We start from the raw sequence: 20,183 nt of genomic DNA, 5'->3' as shown, positions 1-20,183 counted from the left end.
AAGAACGGTCGAAAAGTTGCGTCCATCAGCACCTGAATCTGGCGCCTCCGAGCGAGCCGGAGAGTTGGGAGCATGGGGTGAAGACATGGTAGCTCGAAAGAAGCGGTGCCAGACCGAGTGATGAAGAAGTTTGAGTGTGAGAATATAGAGACGACCAGCGTCAGAAGCAAGGCAAGTTGAAAGAAGAAGAAGAAATTGAGCAAAGATAGAAGTTTGGTGAGTAGAAAGTAGGTTGCAAGGAGGAGAAGGACCAGAAGCTGTAGAGATGTTATACTAGCCCTAGACTCGTGGGCTGCCCCGTGTGTATCGTTTTCTCCATTGTCGAGACGTCGGACAATAGTGCGTGATTTTTTCCTGTACAAAGTCCCATTCTGGAGCTCGAAGATGCTTGTAACTTCCATATCACCGTATTGTTTGGTCGATCCTGGCGAATCACAGCCCGTCGTTCCTATTGTACCACGTGGGAGAGCGACGAGGTCGGGGCGCTAGTCGAGTCCCCTTCACCTTCACTTTTTTGTGAAGAGTCAACAGCCTCTTTCTCGAACAATAGAATGAACAAATATGCGCGCGTCAAAGGCTCACTTTCTGAAATACCAAATCATATACATTAAGATATCAAAATCCTACATTTGCCAGTGGTTGTTCTTGAATCAATAAACTCCTCTGACATCCATGACATGATTTGCAAACCGCTACGTCATTGATGCGCAAACTGAGCAACAGCAACTGAGTGCCAGAAAGTGGACCAAGGCGCAAGAAGCTCAAGAGTCTTGAGTCAATGATCCTGCAATAGCAAAAATGGTATAAAACGAAATCCCATCGAAACACGATGGTACAATGAGAAGGAGAAAGTGTAAAAAACCAAATTACGCCTTACAAATCGCTGAACACATGTCCCATCAGGTAGCAGCAAAGCGTTTCAAGGTTCGTGTGTGCCTTTACGAAGATCCGTGGACTTGTGTAGGCGAGATCATGGTTGCAGCCGGCTGAACAGATTTTGGGTCCTGGCTGCCTGTGGCAGTCTGTGGACCATCGTCGCTCTCCACCCTCTTCCTCCATTGCGAAAGTTCATCCACATCGTCAGTGTTATCGTTTTCAGGCATGCGTTCAAAATCAAAGCGGTCGCTCAATCGGTAAGCTTTGTTGGTAGTTTCCCAGTGACTCCTGAGTGCGTCCAACTCAGAAGCAAGATTGTCAAGGGCCATTGAGTTTCGTGTAGCAGAAGATGAAGGGCGGGGTATGGCTTCTGGCGTGCTGGAGCCATCGTTGTGGCTGTACAGAGACTCGGCCGATGCAACGCTATCGTGTGCCCGGTGGCGACTGTGTTCAGGGTGGGCGTTTTCAGCCGGAACCTGGGATTGGCGGCGGTAGTTATCGACCGATGTCTCAAACTGATCAAGGAACATTTGGACGCGGCTCTCAGCTTCGCGTGCACGCTCTTCTGTCTGTGCATACTGTCGGCGAAGCGATTCGAGGTCTGCCTGGAACTGAGCCGCCTGATGCTCGGCCTGCTTCGTGGCATTCGTTGCCGTCTCGGCGTCGGCGCGAGCGGAAGCCAGGTCGGACTGCAGTTTGGACAACTGGGTCTCGAAACGCGAAACGGTTGCTTCCATGTTCTCCCGCGACTTGTCCAACTCGGAGCGGAGTGCCGTGCGTTCTGCGTCCAATTCGGCGTGATTAGCTTCGTCAGCAGGGCTACGCTTGTCTTGTCTCGCTTGAGTGAGTTCTTCCTCGAGCTTCAGGTTCGCGCTCTTGTAACGATCAAGCTCCTGTTTCATCTTCGAAAGCATCTTCTCTGTACCACGGAGGTACTTGACGGCAGCTTGGTGGTCGTTGTGAAGCGCCTGTAGCTTCTCCTCCCATTCTTTACTGACCTCATGCTCACGCTCCTCGAACATGGAACGCAACTCCTCATGTGCTTTAGTCATAGAATCCACCTGTTGTTCCAGCTCGCGAACGCGATTGAACTCAGGTGTGCCAAATCTTGAGTTTGGACTGTCTAGTACCCTCGAGCGTCGCGTATCGACGGGGTTCACACCTCTTTCATCAAGAAGATTGCGAAGAGTCTTGAGCTGGACTTCAAACGCATTGCTCTCAAGACGCAGACGTTCGTGTTGTTGGCGAAGCTCGGTACGTTCAGCTTCGGAGAGCTGTACATCTCGCATAGCCTGTTGTAATTGTTTACGGATGGTCAGTCCCTCACGACTAGATTGCTCTTGATAGGCCTCAAGACCGGCGATTCGTTCTTCTGCCCGTCGAAGCTTCTCCGACGCTTGATCAGCTGCTGTCTGGTTCTTGCGGGCCATGGTATTTGCAGCTTCGACTTGCTGTTGCAGCACCACGACGCGCTCATCGGCATTTGCGCCATCGTGCTCGGAACGTTCCGTCATCGTTTGCAGACCAGAGAAAACAGTGGCTCGATGAAGGCGTGCCTCTTCTGCATGGCTCTCCGCTAGCTCCTCCGCATCGCGAAGCTTCTGTGTCGTAGTCTCCAGTTCCAGAACGCGTGCCTCGTATTCGCTACGAAGCTGGCTCAACTTCTGGCGCAGGTTCTCGCTTTGCGTCCGCTCCTCGTTCAGTTTCTTTTCCAACAATGTTGACTTCTCTGTAGATGCAAAAACCGCATCGCGCAGAGATTGAATGACGGAAGACTGAGTTTTCGATTCTTCGGACACCTTAGCAACCCTGGCGCTCAGCTCTTGCTTGTCGATGGCTAGCAGCTTTGATGCCGATTCCGCTTCTGCGGCGCTAGTGGAAACTTCTCTTGCGATACGCTCAGCTTCGTGCAACTCGGCGCGTAAACTCTCTGATTCAGCCGTAGCCTTTTGTCGGGTCGAGTCCAGTTCTTGTACGCGTTTCTGTGCAGCTTCCGCGGTTTCCTCTGCTAGCTGCTTGGCCTTCTTTTCAGCGTCAATCTGACGAGTCAAATGCTCCACCTTGGTAGCCAGGTCGCCCTGAGCAGCCAAGGATGTAGCTAATCGACGACTGATGTCCTGGAGGCGATCGGCGTCAGGTGTACTTGTGCTTCGAGCTCCATCTGGCTGTGGGGTTCCGTTCTGACTACCGCCTCCATGAGCCGCTAACTTGGTTTTTGCGTATATGGCTTCGCTGACGGCTGCATCCCGCTGCCTCTCCACTTCAGCGATCCTCTTTGCGGCATCGTCACCTTGGGCTTTGATTGACGTTTGCACTCGTTCAAGCTCGGTCTTCATCTTAAGAAGCGCCTCCAGCAAAGGTCTGTCTTCATCCCGAAACGCGTCGGCCGATCGTTCATCAAATACAGGACTTGTGGAGTTGCCCGAACTGTAACCTGCTCGACGGGCAAGTGCAAGCTCGGAGGCGTACCATGCGTTGCGACTCTTGACGTGCTCAAGTTCTCTGACCAGGTCAGCATTTCTCTGGTCGTTGGCGAGCGATGCGTTCTTCAGGCCTTCGCTGGGTAATTGATCAGCGTCACGGACAAAGCCGCGATGCTGCTGTGTTTCGAAAGACTGCCTCGTTGCCTGGTCTGTACTATCTTGAGAAGCTTGCGCACGGTGAGACTTGGACGTGTTCCGTGAAACGGTGGTGCTAGCGGTGCGCATGGTGTCCATAGACTCCTTCGGGGTACGTTGGCTTACAGCATCCGAAGCCTTCCTTTGCATGTCATTCGTAGACGGGCTGTCGCGGGTCATGGGTGACATGTTGTCTCTGTCCACGGCGGATACAGCGCCTGTATCGATAGGTGGGCCGTATCCGCGTTCGGTTTTGGTGGGAGTTTTGCTCCTGGGCTTCGCGGCACCCTGTACGACAACGCCATTCTCACGGGGTTGCGGAGGCTGCTGAAGTGGCGGAGGGCCTGGAGGTCCCTGGTTAGCTGCACGAGGCAGCCGTGATCCTGGGTTAATGCCGTTGCCCATATTCTCTGGGGCTCTTGTCATTTGGGGGCCGGACATCATGCTCTCGCGCGTTGGAGGGGAGCCGACTTTAGCGGGAGGAACATTGCTTCTCTCACCACCACTCATCTTCCGCTGGGTGTTCTGCGGTTGTGGTGGAGGAGCACTTTCATTGGGCGGATACCTTATCTTGGATGTGTCCAGTATGTAACTAAGGCTGAGCTCGTTCCTGTCACTGACTGAAGAGCTGGGCTCGCCAGCCAAGACGACGATGTGCTTTCCAAATGCGGTCATGCTATGTCCTGATCGGGCTGACGGGGAGTGGCCCATGTTTTGGAACATGTACCAGCGGCGGGAGGAAATCCGGAATGCGGCAAGGTCGCCCAAATCAACGCCTTCCTGAGTGCGCCCGCCAAAGATGTACATGGTGTCGTTTACGAGGGCGGCAGAATGGCCTTCGCGGGCTACGGGAATGTAGCCAATGCAGTCGAGCTCCGTCCACGCGTTGGAACGTGGCTCATAGGTCCAGACATCGTTGAACCAGGTGATGCCGTCTGTGCCACCGAACCTGAAAACAATCAGTCAATCAAAGTTTGAACAAGGCAAGGAATTGGGATACGTACAGATAGAGCTTGTCGTTCCAAGTCACCACCGAGTGATTGGTGCGGGCTGGTGGGGATCTGCCCTGTGGAGAAGCCTGTTCCTTGGTGTTTGGTAGTAACACCTCCCATCGGCTGGCCGAAGATTGCAATGAATTCAAGTCGAACGCTACTAGATCGTTGAAGAAGAAGCCCTCAACCTGTCCGCCGAAAATGTATATCTTGGAGCCGAGAATGTTTAGGGTGTGTCCGTAGCGACCGGTGGGACGGGGGCCTTGTGGTAGTGCGCGCGACCAGTGTTTTGTAGCTGCGACACGTTAGTCGGAGGCATAGGTCATTCAGGCTCTACGCACATGTGTTGAGGAGATACAGGGTATCGTCCAGGTCATCGTTGTCAGCCAGTTTGGTATCTCCTCCAAAGACGATGAATGCATTGCCAACGAGCAAACTGGCGTGACCGACACGGGGACCAGGGCCGTCTCCCGTGGTGGAGATGGGATAGCAGGCCATGCTGCCGTTGCCCATTTCTGTCAGCCACAGATCACCCTTGACCGTCGCGCCGCCCACCAGTCCACCCATAAGGTAGATGGTGCCATCCTTGGAAGCCGTGGCATTGATGGCGGCGCCGTATCGCGGGAACGGATTGCCTGCGGTGAAGTTCAGGCGGCGGGAGGACCAGGGGTAAGGCGAGTCTGGCGAATTGCCGGCAAATCTGGGGTTCGTGTTCTGTCGCAGTCAGCACAGGCGCGGCACGAGGAAGTTGCGATGGCGCGTACCTGAATGTTGGTGTCGGCCTTCTCCCGCAGGGCCTTGGGCTCGGGGGTGGGCGCATTTGCAGGATTCTGGAGGGAGCTCAACGAGTTGTTCACACTGGTGCCGGGCGTGGGTGTCTGGGACGGGGGGCCGCCACGGGGCTTCTCGAGTTCGCGTGAGCCAGTGCCATTGACGGCGGGGGGCGGTTGGCCTGGGCCATGCGACGAGGTGATTTCCCGTGTTGCCGGCGGCAGCGTATTCGACTGCTGCTTGCTCTTCTTGCCGAAGAGAAAGGACATGGCGGCGGCGGTGGTGCGAGGGCGGTGGTGCTGGAGCGGCCGGGGCCTATCGCGCACGCATTCGGCCTGGGAGACAGAGACAGAGACAGAGGGAGGAGAGGCGGAGCGCACGCAGAGGCTGGGCTGGCGAGGGTGAGGTAATTAGACAGAGCAATGGACGGGGCGCGCGCGCATGTCGTACGGCTGGGGAGAGGACAGCAGAGCGTGGTAGGGATGGGCGGCGGCAGCTTTTGGGGGGCTGTATTATGGCCTGCTGAGGATGCGGAGGCAGACGACGGCGCAGCAGTTCCAAGGGCGACACGTCCGGTAGACACACAAGGAAAGACGACCAGGCGGACAACGGGTTACGGTGGTCGGTCTGCTCTGTTCACCTTGCGCCCCTGAGACCGGGAGGATCAGCGGACGCCGACGAGGCTACGGGCGTGCCATTGGCTGCAGCCACCGGAGCATGCATACGGGCCTGCAAAGACGCCTCAGTGCCAGAGGCGCGTCGCGATGGTGCAGAGGCTAGCCAGTGTTTGCGCCGTTGGCCAGCCAGCATTGCGACCGAACCATGCGAGACTGACTGCATCCGCGCTGCACCCGAGCTCTGGCCTTCCGTGGTCGCGGTGCCTAGGTGGAGCGCATCTCTCACCGCGCGCTGGCTCGGGCCTAGCGCCGACGACATGCACTGTCGAGCTCCCTCACCTCTGCTGCCCTAGATCCACGCGCACTGTGCAATAGACGTGCCATTGCCGTGACGTCCACTGCCACAGCCCATACTCGTGCCTGCCGCTCTCACCCACACGCGTCCCGCTGCCACCGCCTCGCGCTATGGGCCCCGTCACGACCGTCGCTGCTCGCTGAAGCTCACCATGAGAACCGCCGACCAACTACCTCTTGCCAGCGGCCACACGCACCCCAATCCGCTTGCCTCGCACGCCCCCCTCGCCATGAACGGCGCCCACCACCCTGAGCCCGCTGCCTCCTCGCGCCCCAGCACCGCTGCCGCCGCCGATGCCGCGCCTGCCTCGCCCGTCGACGAACATGCGCCGCCTGCCCGCCCTGCCTCGATAGGCCCTCAGTCTGCCCGTCCCAGCATGTTGCGCGCGAAGAGCGACTTTGGGCCGCGCCATCCTGCCCTCCCGCCCGAGAGCACCGACGAGGGAAGCGTCGACGGCCACTTCAAGATCCGCCATGGCTGGGACGACCAGCTCAACTCGGAGGAGTACAGCAACCTGCTCACCTCAAACTTCTTCATGTACTACACCGACAAGAAACACGAGACGGGCGGCCACCCCAAGAACCAGGACTGTGCCTTCCCCGTCCAAGAATGGCGCATGCGGGACCGCCTCAAGACCGTCTCGGCTGTCCTCGCCCTCTGCCTCAACATTGGCGTTGATCCCCCAGACGTCATCAAGACCAACCCGTGTGCCAAGGAGGAGTGCTGGATCGACCCGACGGTTACCTCCCAGACGCCCGGCCATACGCCCATGAACCAGATCGGAAAGGCCCTCCAGACCCAGTACGAGCAGCTGAGCATGCGCACGCGCTACAAACTGCTGCTAGACCCCACAACCGAAGAGACGAGGAAATACGCGTCGACTCTGCGCCGGAATGCCCGCAATGAGCGCGTCTTGTTCCACTACAACGGCCATGGCGTGCCCAAACCAACATCTTCCGGCGAGATCTGGGTCTTCAACAGAAACTACACGCAGTACATTCCCTTGTCGCTCTACGACTTGCAATCCTGGATCGGCGCACCTAGTCTGTTCGTCTATGACTGCTCCGATGCTGGCCTGATCATTAGCAACTTCAACCGCTTTGCCGAGAAACACCAGGCCGAGTTTGAGGAGGCGCGCCGGAGAGATCCCAGCGTCGAGCATGTCGATTTCAGTGATTGCATCCATCTGGCAGCATGCAGAGAGCGCGAGTCTCTCCCTACTAACCCCGAGCTGCCTGCTGATATCTTCACATCCTGTCTAACTGACCCCATAACCATGGCAGTACGCTTCTTCATCTTGCAAAACCCACTCCCGAGCAAGGTCAGCCTACGAGATGCCCACAATATTCCAGGCAAAGTCTCTGAGCGTAGAACGCCTATTGGTGAGCTGAACTGGATCTTCACAGCCATTACCGATACCATCGCGTGGAACTCTCTCTCCAAACCTCTGTTCAAGAAACTGTTCCGTCAGGACTTGATGGTTGCTGCACTATTCCGCAACTATCTTCTTGCACAGCGCGTCATGCGCGCATACCACTGCAATCCCGTCTCCCATCCCGAGATTCCCCAAACACACAACCACCCGCTCTGGCGCAGTTGGGACTTGGCCGTTGAGTTGATCCTGGCCCAGCTACCGGATTTGCAGGCTGAAGCACGCGGAGAGAAAGATTTCAACTACAAACACTCTGACTTCTTCTCTGAACAGCTGACCGCTTTCGAGGTATACCTGACACAGGGCGCCGTGGAGCAAAAGGTACCAGAACAACTTCCTATAGTGCTCCAAGTACTACTCAGTCAAGTGCATCGTCTCCGAGCGTTGATCCTATTGTCGAGTTTCTTAGATCATGGCCCCTGGGCAGTAAATCTTGCACTCAGCATTGGCATCTTCCCATACGTCCTCAAGCTACTACAATCGCAAGCCAATGAGCTAAAGCCAGTCATGGTATTCATCTGGGCCCGAATTCTTGCAGTCGATCAATCCTGCCAAGCCGATTTACTCAAGGACAACGGCTATCAGTACTTCATCAACATATTCAATCCCAATTCTGGTATTCAAGATTCAATCTAAAAGACTGCCCCTTAGCTAAACTCAAACAGGTATACCTATTCAGAACGCAAGCGAACACCGCGCAATGTGCGCCTTCATAATCTCCATGTTCTGCAAAGACTACAACCAAGGACAACGTGCTTCACTAAGCACAGAGCTTGTAGAGAGCTGCTTGGATCATCTCAAAGATATGCAGAACCCGTTGCTCAGGCAGTGGTCGTGCCTTTGTCTGAGCAAGCTCTGGGTCAACTACGAAGAAGCCAAGTGGGTCGGCATACGGTGCATGGCACATGAACGACTTTGCGAGCTAATCGTGGATCCCGTTGCTGAGGTACGGGCAGCAATGCTGCATGCATTGGCGTCCTTCCTTGGTATCCGCGATGTTACCCCACAGGTGGCCAACATCGAAGAGTCCATCGCGTCTATGATCCTCATTATGACCATGGACGGTAATAGTATGGTGCGCAAAGAGCTCCTCATCTTTTTCTCAACGTTCGTTGCCCGCTACAAGACCCGGTTCATCGTCGCCGCATTCGAGCAACTATCGGAGGATTACGCCAACTCAGACACAAAGCAATCTGATGACAAGAACCCCGATGCGCTCCTCATGAAAGCACGTACAGGAGCTACGGGCAGTGCTTCCGAATCGACGTCTTGTTCGCAAAATACTATATACTCTGCCATTTGGAAAGAGTTGCTGGTCATGTCAGTCGATCCGCATCCGGAGATCGCAAAAGACGCTGGAATTGTTGTTGATTACATCCTGATATCACTTATCGAGTCGTCTCTAGCCAAGTTTGTACAGCCCCAACTAGACGAAGCTCTCCAAAACGCGCCAGCTCCTCGACCCATGCGCCGTGCAGTAGAAGAGACTTCTGCGCCGCAAAAAGCCTCGAATCCCCCAACACCGACCAAAGACTCAACCTACTTGTCACTCTTCGGTGGCATCCGAAAGTCCACGAGTGTCGGTGCTTCGCTGAAGAATCTCTGGGCAGGCCAAGATTCAGCAAGCCCTCGACAGAAATCTTCAGGGAGATCTGCTGCCGATGATGCCCACACTCCCGCGGTCTCTCGCCCCCAGACACCTGAAAAGTATCATACCGTAGAGCAGCCAACCTCACGAGGGTTCAAGAACAGGAACTTGACGGAGAAACCAGAAATCCCACTCAAGAGTGTATTCTTCGAATGGTCCGTAGAGTACTTCCGCGAACCTCAGATGAAGCCCACAGAAGCCGACGAACCAGGAAGTACCGACTATAATGGCAGACTCTGGCGGAGGAACCGTAACGACAGGATCATTGCCGAGACTCAGCCGTTGAAGGACATTGCCGTTTCCAATCGTTGGGACGTGCCACGAGGATATTTCGACAACCTCAGCCAGCCTGCCAAGATGTGTTTCCACCAGTTTGAGGACCATCTCGTAGTGACAGATACACGGGATACTGTCAATATTTTCGACTACTCAAAGTCGGTCAACAGAATCAATTCTTTCTCCAACGGGAACCCTCCCGAGTCGAGAATAACGGACGTGCGATTCATCAACGAGGACGACCAGGCACTACTAATGACAGGATCCTCGGATGGTGTAATCAAGATATTCCGCAATTACGACCGTAAAGGAGAGACGGAACTAGTGACAGGATTCCGCGCGCTTACCGATCTTGTTTCCAGTAACAAGAACGCCGGTCTGGTATTCGATTGGCAGCAAGGGAGAGGTCTCATCCTAGTTGCTGGCGACGTGAAGGTCATTCGCGTGTGGAACGCTGGGACCGAAGTATGCACTAATGTAAGTTGCGCTCTCCGCATCCGTGATGTCGTAGCTGACCTGAGTAGGACCTTCCCGCACGATCCGGCTCTTGCATTACATCCTTAACCTCTGATCAAGTCGAGGGAGATGTCTTCGTTGCTGGTTTTGGTGATGGTGCCATCCGAGTATACGATCAACGCCAAAAGCCCGCCACCGCCATGGTCAAGGTCTGGAAAGAGCACAAGCAATGGATCACCAACGTTCACCTGCAGCGCGGTGGACAGCGTGAACTTGTGAGCGGCTGCCGTGGCGGTGAGGTCAAGCTATGGGACATACGCTGGGACCGAAGCGTGAAGACTATCCAAGCAACTTCCGACACCCTGAGAACACTCAGCGTTCATGAACATGCTCCCGTTTTTGCCACGTAAGTGCTCATCACATTCCAAGATTACGAAACATGTTAACGTTAACGTGTGTAGTGGCACGCAACGACATCGTGTGAAGATCTTCAACATCAACAACGGCCAGCCTGTGTCGCACCTTGAGCCCTATTCGGGTTTCCTTCGCGATCGATCTGCCCCTATCTCGGTCACTGCATTTCACCCTCACCGACTGATGATTGCTGCGGCGGCTGCGAACGACACTCACGTCAATATATTCTCATGTCACGAACCAAAGCATTCAGCTGTCAAGACAGTGAAACTTTGGGATGGGAATGCGAGCGCGTCGACCTCCAGTCGAACGTCCATCGTTGGCTGAAGATTGGCTATCAACGACACCCAGCAGTGAGAGACTGCAAAAAGAATGAGATAGTTGCGCTGTCGGCTGAACCACGAAACGATCGTTGAGGACATGACCTTCTTTTTTAAGACCATGAAGCATAGCAGCTTGTTTTGCTGCAGGGCGTCTGGGAAGCATTGGGTTTGAGCGGGAATGACAATTTTTACTATACCCAGCTACATTAGTTAGTAATTGTATGAGAGTTGAGACATGTATCGGAACCATTGAAGCTACTAGGCGAGCATTGTATTGTACTTAGACAGCCCAGGCGTTCAAGGATCCCGTAGTGGGCTATGACGCCGCGGGGATAGCGGGGCTGTGATTCATCCACGGCTGCCCCACTATGGAAATGTGAGTCCGTAGCACACGTCTGACTATAGAACAACGCGACTCAAAACATCCCCAATCCAACCACAATGAGTGACGCCGCAGCTGCTGGCGCTGAGCCGCCCTCCAAGAACGCGCTGAAGAAGGCGCAGAAAGAGAAAGAGAAGGTCAGTAGAGTCTCTTTCCCGTCAAGTCCATGATATTAACAGTAGCCCAGGCAGAGAAGAAGGCCGCAGCCAAAGCCCGCGAACTCGCTGAGCGTACCAAGAAAGAAGCCGATGACGGCGCCGACGTTTCCGCAGGCGCATACGGCGAACTTCCCCTCATTGGATCCAAAGAGTACAAGCCTACGGGAACTGCGCGCACTGAGCTTACCGATGTCGCCAACAATGAGGACAAGGAGATTACGTTCAGGTGCTGGGTTGAGAATGCAAGGGTGCAATCTGCGAAGCTCGCTTTCTTGAACCTGCGACAAAACCTCAACACTGTGCAGGCTGTCGTTGCGGCCAGCGACAAGCTGAGCAAGCAGATGGTCAAGTTCTGCGGCAGCGTTAGCACCGAGAGCACACTCGTCGTTACGGGTATAGTCAAGCGTGTGAAGGAGCCCATAAAGAGTGCCAGTATCACTGACTTCGAGATTCATGTCCAGAAGCTGTTCGTCGAGGCCAGTGCTGAGATTCCGCTACCGCTTCAAGTGTCGGACGCGGAACGCCCCATGCCAACTGAGACTGCTGCGGAAGAGGATCAGAAAGAGGAGGAAGGTGGCGAGCGCCCACTCGTCAGTCTGAACACAAGGTTGAACAACCGGACGCTTGATCTGCGAGCCAAGATCAACCAATCCATCTTCGTCATCAAGAGCGGTGTTTGCGCCTTGTTCCAGGAGTTCCTCTCGAAGAAGGGCTTCGTTCTGGTGCATACTCCAAAGATTCTGTATGTTCCTCGTGTCGTGATTCGTCGCAGATACTAATATGACATTTAGTGGAGCTGCCTCTGAGGGAGGTGCTAATGTCTTCGAGCTGAAGTACTTCGGTCGCCCCGCCTACCTTGCTCAGTCACCACAGTTCTACAAGCAAATGTTGATCGCCTCCCGTTTCCAAAAGGTCATGGAGATCGGTCCTGTATTCCGCGCCGAGAACTCTAACACGGCCCGTCACTTGACCGAGTTCACTGGACTGGATCTTGAGATGGAATTCCAGGAGAACTACCATGAAGTCATGAGTGTGCTGGAAGACCTCATGCTCTTCATCTTCAACGAGCTCAACGCACGTTACAAGAAAGAGACAGAACTTGTAAGAGGAGTATATCACGTCGATGAGTTCAAGCTTCCTCAGTCCGGAAACGTTCCCAGAATTCCTTTCCAAGAAGGTATCAAGATGCTGCGCGAAGCTGGTGAGGAGCTTGGAGACTACGACGATCTAACGTAAGTGCGAAGGTGAAATCCTCAAAGGCTTAACTAATGTTTCCAGAACACCTCAAGAGAAGATGCTTGGCCGTCTTGTTCTCGAGAAGTACAACACCGACTTCTACACTCTGGACCAATTCCCTCTTGCTATCCGTCCCGCATATACGATGCCCTCACCCACCGACCCTGCTCTCTCAAACTCCTATGACATGTTCATGAGGGGTCAAGAGATCTGCTCGGGTGCGCAGCGTATCCATCACTCAGAGCTGCTCGCAGAGCAGATGCGCAAGCATGATCCCCCGATTGATCCCGCCGGTGCTGGAACCAAGGACTACGTAGACTGCTTCAAGTACGGCTGCCCGCCGCACGCCGGAGGTGGTTTCGGTCTGGAGAGGATTGTACAATTCTGGCTCGGATTGCCTAACATCAGGATGTGCAGCCTGTTCCCCCGAGACCCCCAGCGTGTTGTGCCCTAAAGATAATCTGCTAAAAGAGAACGATGAAACACTGCTCGACAGCGTCGGCTTAGCAGGGATGGGTCACGATGATGGGCGCAGACACAGCACCTTTCGTACAAAAAGGGTCTTGAGTTCGGCACATGGTCTCAGAACTGACGTGTATGGCATGAGACAAAGATTGAGAATTGATCTATTGACGGCGTCGCGTCTCATGGAGCTCACGACCCGTAGTGTCAATCGCAGATACTAGAAAAATATAAATATATTACATGTTCATCATTCAGCCTACAAGCACACTACTCCTTTGGACAGTTGTTCTACGATACCTGCTTGCTTCCAACGGGATGTGCCGCTTATGACCACCTAATCGTGATACTCCAGATGTGCTCTCGCTGGAACATTTCTAATGTACTCAGGCGGGCTCATTAGATTCCAACAGCCTTCATCCAGTGCGACCAGACGCAGATGATCAACGGAATCTGGCAATGTAAGATCCGTCGACAACTCATTCTGGTATTGACATGGACGCCGATCTCTCATGCGTCGCGCGTGCTAGTCGCAAACGTCGAGTTTTGCCCTTCATAGCCAGTCGTCCGCCAACAGCTGATAGCCCGCCTACGATCAGTCTTCACATAGACCAACGTGCGTGACAATGGCGCCATCCTTCCATCGTGCGATTGCAAAGTCTGACATAGCAATCCGCGTATCTTCCTCAACATTGCTTCAGCGTCGCGGCAGCAAGCTTCTTCTGTGCTTCGTCCCCGAGGGCCGCGGAATCCACCTCTTGTATAGCCTGTCCAATTGCCAATGTCGTCTTGACGTTTCCTCCATCAACGTGCACAAGTCCGTTTCGGCCGACGGTAACCTCGAAGCCGATTTTGGAGCCCAGGGTTTCCAGCAAAGATATGCCTCCGCGCGCTGCAAGCATCCTCCGTGCCATACCCAGGCTGATCTTGAACACCATGCCCCCCTTTAACAGACCGAGACCTTCGCCCTTGCCCGTGGAGGGATCGACACAGGTGAGCTCTGATGGTAGGTCCTTGCCGGCACTCGCGACGCGACAGTAGACCAGGGAATTTGGGGGCAGCTGGGGCCGTGTCTTCTTGGTCGCACCTTCGAAGGCTAGGTGGGGAAGGGTCGCAGCCGGCGTGTTCGGGGTGAGGAGGCAATTGAAGTTCTCGGCGGCAGAGCCATTCACAGTCGCGATGACGAGGTCGCCTGCAAAAGGAAGATACTGTCAAGGGAATTAGCAAGAATAGTGAAAGAGACAGAATAGATCTCTCACCCTTCCAGTGTTGTACTCGACCGAAGCGGCATTCTTCTTGTTGTCCGTCACGAGCGCGCCCGCGACCGTGGCCGTGACCGTGTCTGGCGGCGTGTGTCGCAAACCGGGTCCGAGGGTAAGCGTCTTCTTTTTGCCTGTGCCAGTTGGCAGGGCGCTCTGCGCGATGTTGTCGCCAGGCAGTACGATAGTGGCTGAGGCTGCCATGGTAGTGCTAGCAAAGTGGTGTCCTTGGGTGTGGTAGAGCACCTGGTAACATGCGCCGTCCCTCGAGTGAGCTCATTCCGAGAAGCCCGTGCGCTTCCGAGAAAAATGCACGACTCTGAATTTCTTAGCCGCGAAGAAACACACGCGCTACAAACGCTACCACAGCCGGCTATCTTCTGTTCACCTGCCCCTGCCGCTTTATTGTCGATACTGAACGGCTTTTGTTTGACTCGAATCCTCTTTCCGTAACCCGAAAACGTCTCCCCGCGCAAGATGAGTGCGCAAGCGGACCCCGCGCAGCGAGTCGCGATAGGCATATCCTTTGGCAACTCGTACAGTTCCATTGCTTTCACCTCGGGTGTAAGTGTCCATGTCTGTCGCCAATGTCTCTGGATGATTCTGACACGTAACAGGAAGGCAAAGCAGAGGTCATCGCCAACGAAGACGGAGGTACGCCGCCTGCTGCACGCCCTGGATCCCCTCGACTGCTAACACTTGAAAAGACCGTCAAATCCCCACCGCCCTGTCCTACGTCGAAGGAGAAGAACTACACGGAGGCCAGGCCAAGACCCAATTCGTCCGCAATGCGAAGAACACAGTCGCCTACTTCCGCGACTTCCTCGGCCAAGAGTAGGCAATCCTATTCTACCTGTCCAACCACGTCGACTGACACCCTGCAGCTACAAATCGATAGACCCCTCCCCATGCCACCAGTCGGCCCATCCCGTACAGCACGAAGACGGCGTTGCGTTCAACATCCGCGATACCGCCGACGAGCAGGAGAACACCGTATCCGTTATCGATGCCACAACACGTCACCTGAAGAGACTACGGAGTTCTGCCTCTGACTACCTTGGAAAGGAGGTCAACGCCGCCGTCATCACCGTACCCACAAACTTCAGTGATGCCCAGAAGGAGGCCCTCAAGAAGGCGTCGACAAACGCTGGCATCGAGGTCCTACAGTTCATCCACGAGCCCACAGCTGCTGTCCTAGCATACGATGCCCGTCCTGGTGCGCAGTTGGCCGACAAGATCATCGTCGTCGCCGATCTGGGAGGCACCCGTTCGGACGTGGCTGTAGTTGCGTCCCGTGGCGGCATCTACACCATCCTGGCCACTCTACACGACTACGATGTCAGTGGCTCCAAGCTCGACCAAGTGCTTATGGAACATTTCGCCAAGGAGTTCCTCAAGAAGCACAAGTCGGCCGGTGACCCTCGGGAAAACGATCGATCGTTGGCCAAGTTGAAGCTTGAGTGCGAAGCTGTCAAGAAGGCGCTTTCCATTGGTACCACCGCCAACTTCTCCGTCGAGAGCTTAGTAGGCGGCACCGACTTCACCGCGACCATCAACCGCACCCGCTACGATCTCCTGGGAAGCAAGTTGTTCTCTGCCTTTACTCGTCTTGTCACTCAAGCTGTGGAGAAGGCCAACTTGGATCCTCTCGACATCTCCGAGATTATCTTGGCTGGCGGTAACTCTCACACTCCCAAGGTCGCTTCTGCCGTACGCTCAGCCTTCCCGGAATCCACCACCGTCCTCGCACCTTCCACATCCCCATCAGCCATCAACCCCTCGGAATTGTCAGCCCGTGGTGCTGCTATCCAAGCCAGCCTTATCCAGGAGTTCGAGCTTGAGGACATTGAACAAAGCACCCACCCTATGGTCACTGTCACACCTCACCTTTCCACCGCTGTTGGTGTGCTGTGCATCTCTGGCGATGAGTCCTCTGGCGTTTTCCATGCCATCGTCGACGCGGAGACACAACTACCTGTCCGACGCACTGCGACCATTGCAACGCCACGAGAGGGAGGTGACGTGCTCATCAAGCTTGCGGAAGGCTCACGACACATCAAGGTCACAAAGCCAGAGCCCAAGCCCAAGGCTGAAAAAGACGAGGATGATTCGGATGACAGCGACGACGACAGCGAGGAAGAGGAAGAGGAGCTACGGGAGAAGACATGGAAGGTTGGACAAGTGCTGAGCGAAGCTGCAGTCCGTGGTGTCAAGAAGGGAGGAAAGGTCGAGGTCCAGATCAACATCGGTGCCGACCTGAGCATAAATGCCATCATTCGCGAAGTAGGTGGCAAGGGCGGTATTCGTGGTCTCATCCAGGGACGCAAGGTCAACGGCAGCGCCTAGATGCGCCCGACCACTATACTGATGCGCCAGGCGCTGGACCGCAAAATTTTCATTACATGCGATATGAACGACATAGACAGCCTGTGTTTCTACTAGACCAATTTTGGTAGCTTGGATAGGATTATCGGAGGGCTTAGACCCTCGAGTTGATCACAATGAAGAGCACCTGAGCCCTGAATATGCAAAGCGCCAAGCAGTCCAACTAACGATTCTTCAAGAGTCGGAACCAAGGCCTCATTTTCCTCCCAAGTCTTGTGTCTGTGATCCATTGCTCGTATTCCAAACCCCTCGTATCCGTGAAATCCACGTCTTCGTAGTGCCATCTGCGGCCCAACCAACTCTCCTTGTCCTGCTCATATACACTGGACTCGAGTGCGCCCAGCACTTCATCCTCAATTTGCCACTCCGTGCTATGTCCTATGTTTAGATAGCGCAAACGGCCTAGATACCGTTCGTCTATTAAGGTGAAGAGATCAGTCATCGTGAAACTACGTGAGGGATCACCCGTCCGTCCACAAGCGAGGAGAGTCAGTCTGTATAGTGGCTTGGCTTCTTGCCATCGGGCTGGTGAGAAATCTGGTGGCATGTTTCCGAATCGACTGTCGATGTAGTCTAGTGCTATGGTTAGAGAGACGAGGTTTGGTAGCCAGTCTAGTACACTGTTCAATCGGCCTTGTTTGACGGCTGGTAGATCGCGGAGTTCGACGACCGTAAGCGATGCAGATAAGCTGTCAAGTAGGGGTCTGATACCTTGCCTGCGGTCTTTATGTTAGCATCCAATCCTCCAGTGGCAGTCGTACGGTGAACTCGTTGCAATAGAGTCTTGACGTACTGATCTAGACCTGGACTATGGTGAATACTCAGCGAAGAGAAAGTCGGAGGGAAGTTGGCCGGTTGTCGTAGCATATCCCATAGGAATTGACCAGAGACCGATCCAGATAGAGCGAGGTGTTCCAGGTTAGGTGGCCAGCGAATACTGGGACCACCGGGTGTGGCGGAGGGTTCATATCTAGATGAACAGCGAGGCAAGTAAAGCTCGCGTAGATCCCCAAGTTGCCGTATCGTTTGGTTCAAGCTTTGGAAACTGATGCATTCGGATACCCTGGTTTTAGAAGAGCATGTCAGTTTACGATTCGAACAAAGATCGTGTGTCTGGGGTTTACCAACAGGCTCAGGTCGAGAACGCGTAGCCGGGTGCATTTGCTCAGGCTAGCCCAACAGTTGATTGCAAAGCTAGCTTGAGGTGCTACGAAGACTTCAAGAGATAATCTCGTTCGGCCTAGCAATCTAGCTGTTGTCGATTTGGCGCCTTGATGTACGATGTGGGATAAGTCCAGCGACTTTACTAGACTTGACAATGCTGTGGGCTTGTGATAGGTTAGCATGTATCACCAACTACTCAGAACATCCTTACCTTGATGCGGGCTAGCACAGAAGGACATATCGTTCGTACAAAGAGATCGTACGCACTTCCTGATAGATATGGTGATTCGTATAGTGGTTGAACTGCTATCTATGCATCGAACAGCCAAATTAGTCACAATACGTTTGATGGCCCGTAGCATGGCATTCACATACATCATACCACTGTCTACTGATGTAAGCTCATGTGACCAGGATCCTCAATGCGACACATTACCTATTGACAGCGGAAAAGCGTGCAAGCGCGGTTTGCCTCTCGATCTCGCCCCACGATGCAAAGTACGCCAAGATCTCAAGCAGCAGTTCGTTCGGGAGATAGTTGGCATAACTGGAAGAGGAAGTAGACATGATTAGTGTGGCTGCATGTGAGCATGCGTACATGCATTTGGACTCGTGAAGAGGTCATCACACAAGCGCGTGCGCGCAGAGATGGCGACATGACGCACTAGCGCGACTGGTGTTTTGGGCTATCACCGAGTAACACCGAGACACAGCTCACGCTCAACCCCGCACTCACCAATCAAGACCCTCACACACGCGTTTACGGAAACACCCGCCCCTTAGAGCTGAACTCGGTGCCTAGGATCTGTCGGTCCTACTAAAACCTAAATCCCTATTGACAGGACCCATGGCGGTTAATGTGAAACATGCGACACGCATCACTATATACACACGCGATGAGAACAAAGGTTGTGATTCCCCGCATCTATTCACAAGGACCCATTTCACATTCCTTACTCTGTCTCTCTTTGCATTTCACAGTTTCATAGATCTTTGATACAAAATATAATCCCTACGATACAACGCCCTCCCTTCTTCTTACAACCACACAAGTCTTGGTCCCTCTGTATTACTACACAACTCCATACCTTCATTATCAGCAGCAATGAACACTTTACTCATCGTGTTAGCGACTATAGGACAAGTAGCCGCGGGTCGGCTCCTCGTCGCATCATATGGAAATGACACTTCTCCTGGCGCTATCCAGACTCTCGAACTACCTCCTAGCACAAACGAAAACACTAGCCAAACGATGAAGGTTACTCATGAGAGCTATGAGTGTGGGAAGTTACCCACATGGCTCGATGCTTCCCTTGGTCGTGAAAGGATAGTGTGTCTAGACGAAGTAGAAATTGGTGCCAACCTTACAATGTTGAGCGTTGGTGCTGATGGCAGCCTCAGCAAGATTTCGAGCAGCCCGGTTTTGGGAGGAGCGGTGTCTTCGATATCCTACAACAACGGAACGGCGCTTGCCCTTGCCCATGTACGTACAACCCTCTCTTTCTAATCCTTGATGAACATGTACTAACAATCCAAATAGTATGGCCCCCAGGCAGCAATCTCACTCTTCACCATCGACGGAAGCAACAAGTTCTCATCCCTACAGAACTTCACCTTCGAGAAGCCTGAACAGATCCACCAGGCTGTCCTCGACCCCACAGGCCAATTCATGATCTTCCCTAGTCTCGGTGCCAATCTAGTCCACGTATATTGTATCGATCCCGCAAGCCACCAGCTCACCGAACACGAGCCACTCAAATCAAAGCCGGAATACGGTCCTCGGCATGCAGTTTTCTGGACAAGCCCCGATTCTAAGACCACATACCTCTTTGTCGTCCACGAGAAAAGCAACAAGATCATCAGCTACAAAGTAGACTACCCTGAGTGCGGCGGCCTGGAATTCACCGAGGTCGACGAGGTCAGCACATATGGCAACACTACGCTCCCGCCAGTGTCATATGCCTCGGAGATGATATTGTCACCCGACAACAAGTTCCTCGTTGCGGCGAATCGTAACGGCACGGTGTTCAAAGTAGACAATCCCGACCCAAAGAACAGCACCCAGGTTCCAAGTGACTCACTTGCAACATTCAAGCCGACAGCGGACGGAAGGTTGTCGTTTGTCCAACTCGCCAAATCAGGCGGATACTACCCTCGCCACTTCAACATGAATAAGGACGGATCCATGATTGCGATTGCGAACCAATTTAGCAAGAACGTTGCTGTCTATAGCCGAAATCTAGAAACGGGAAGGATCGAAGACAGCAAACCGGTGGCTACGGCTGAGGTCCTTGGGTCCGGCGGTTTGATGTTTGTGCAGTGGTTGGAGCAGCAGTAGGTTGGGTGTGAAAGTCTATTA

At 54.0% G+C, this 20,183-nt stretch overlaps 6 protein-coding genes across 6 annotated transcripts; 4 read left to right on the top strand and 2 right to left on the bottom strand.

The window, feature by feature from the left end:
• Positions 1–938: 938 nt before the first annotated feature.
• J4E78_007607 (uncharacterized protein) lies at positions 939–5,526 on the bottom strand (the record flags this gene model as incomplete). Its single annotated transcript, XM_049368212.1, has 4 exons — positions 939–4,443; positions 4,499–4,781; positions 4,828–5,200; positions 5,251–5,526. 4 exons carry the CDS (start codon positions 5,524–5,526, stop codon positions 939–941), a joined length of 4,437 nt encoding a protein of 1,478 aa, XP_049219866.1.
• Positions 5,527–6,380: 854 nt separating this feature from the next.
• J4E78_007606 (uncharacterized protein) lies at positions 6,381–10,782 on the top strand (the record flags this gene model as incomplete). The annotated part of the gene is made up of 4 exons (XM_049368211.1): positions 6,381–8,277; positions 8,327–10,062; positions 10,110–10,447; positions 10,503–10,782. The coding sequence occupies 4 exons, from the start codon at positions 6,381–6,383 to the stop codon at positions 10,780–10,782; spliced, it is 4,251 nt and encodes a 1,416-aa protein (XP_049219865.1).
• A 437-nt stretch (positions 10,783–11,219) lies between these two features.
• Positions 11,220–13,008, top strand: J4E78_007605 (uncharacterized protein; the record flags this gene model as incomplete). The annotated part of the gene is made up of 4 exons (XM_049368210.1): positions 11,220–11,297; positions 11,348–12,060; positions 12,110–12,550; positions 12,597–13,008. The coding sequence occupies 4 exons, from the start codon at positions 11,220–11,222 to the stop codon at positions 13,006–13,008; spliced, it is 1,644 nt and encodes a 547-aa protein (XP_049219864.1).
• A 694-nt stretch (positions 13,009–13,702) lies between these two features.
• On the bottom strand, positions 13,703–14,479 carry J4E78_007604 (uncharacterized protein; the record flags this gene model as incomplete). The annotated part of the gene is made up of 2 exons (XM_049368209.1): positions 13,703–14,224; positions 14,276–14,479. The coding sequence occupies 2 exons, from the start codon at positions 14,477–14,479 to the stop codon at positions 13,703–13,705; spliced, it is 726 nt and encodes a 241-aa protein (XP_049219863.1).
• Positions 14,480–14,752: 273 nt separating this feature from the next.
• Positions 14,753–16,621, top strand: J4E78_007603 (uncharacterized protein; the record flags this gene model as incomplete). Its single annotated transcript, XM_049368208.1, has 4 exons — positions 14,753–14,839; positions 14,893–14,929; positions 14,983–15,109; positions 15,160–16,621. The coding sequence occupies 4 exons, from the start codon at positions 14,753–14,755 to the stop codon at positions 16,619–16,621; spliced, it is 1,713 nt and encodes a 570-aa protein (XP_049219862.1).
• Positions 16,622–19,076: 2,455 nt separating this feature from the next.
• J4E78_007602 (uncharacterized protein) lies at positions 19,077–20,162 on the top strand (the record flags this gene model as incomplete). Its single annotated transcript, XM_049368207.1, has 2 exons — positions 19,077–19,307; positions 19,365–20,162. 2 exons carry the CDS (start codon positions 19,077–19,079, stop codon positions 20,160–20,162), a joined length of 1,029 nt encoding a protein of 342 aa, XP_049219861.1.
• Positions 20,163–20,183: the final 21 nt, after the last annotated feature.

Source organism: Alternaria triticimaculans (assembly GCF_023758025.1).
Source record: "Alternaria triticimaculans strain BMP 0046 chromosome Unknown scaffold_12, whole genome shotgun sequence".
Taxonomy (NCBI): domain Eukaryota; kingdom Fungi; phylum Ascomycota; class Dothideomycetes; order Pleosporales; family Pleosporaceae; genus Alternaria; species Alternaria triticimaculans.
Note: the sequence above shows the minus strand (reverse complement) of the source record. Positions and strands in the feature narration are given on the sequence as shown.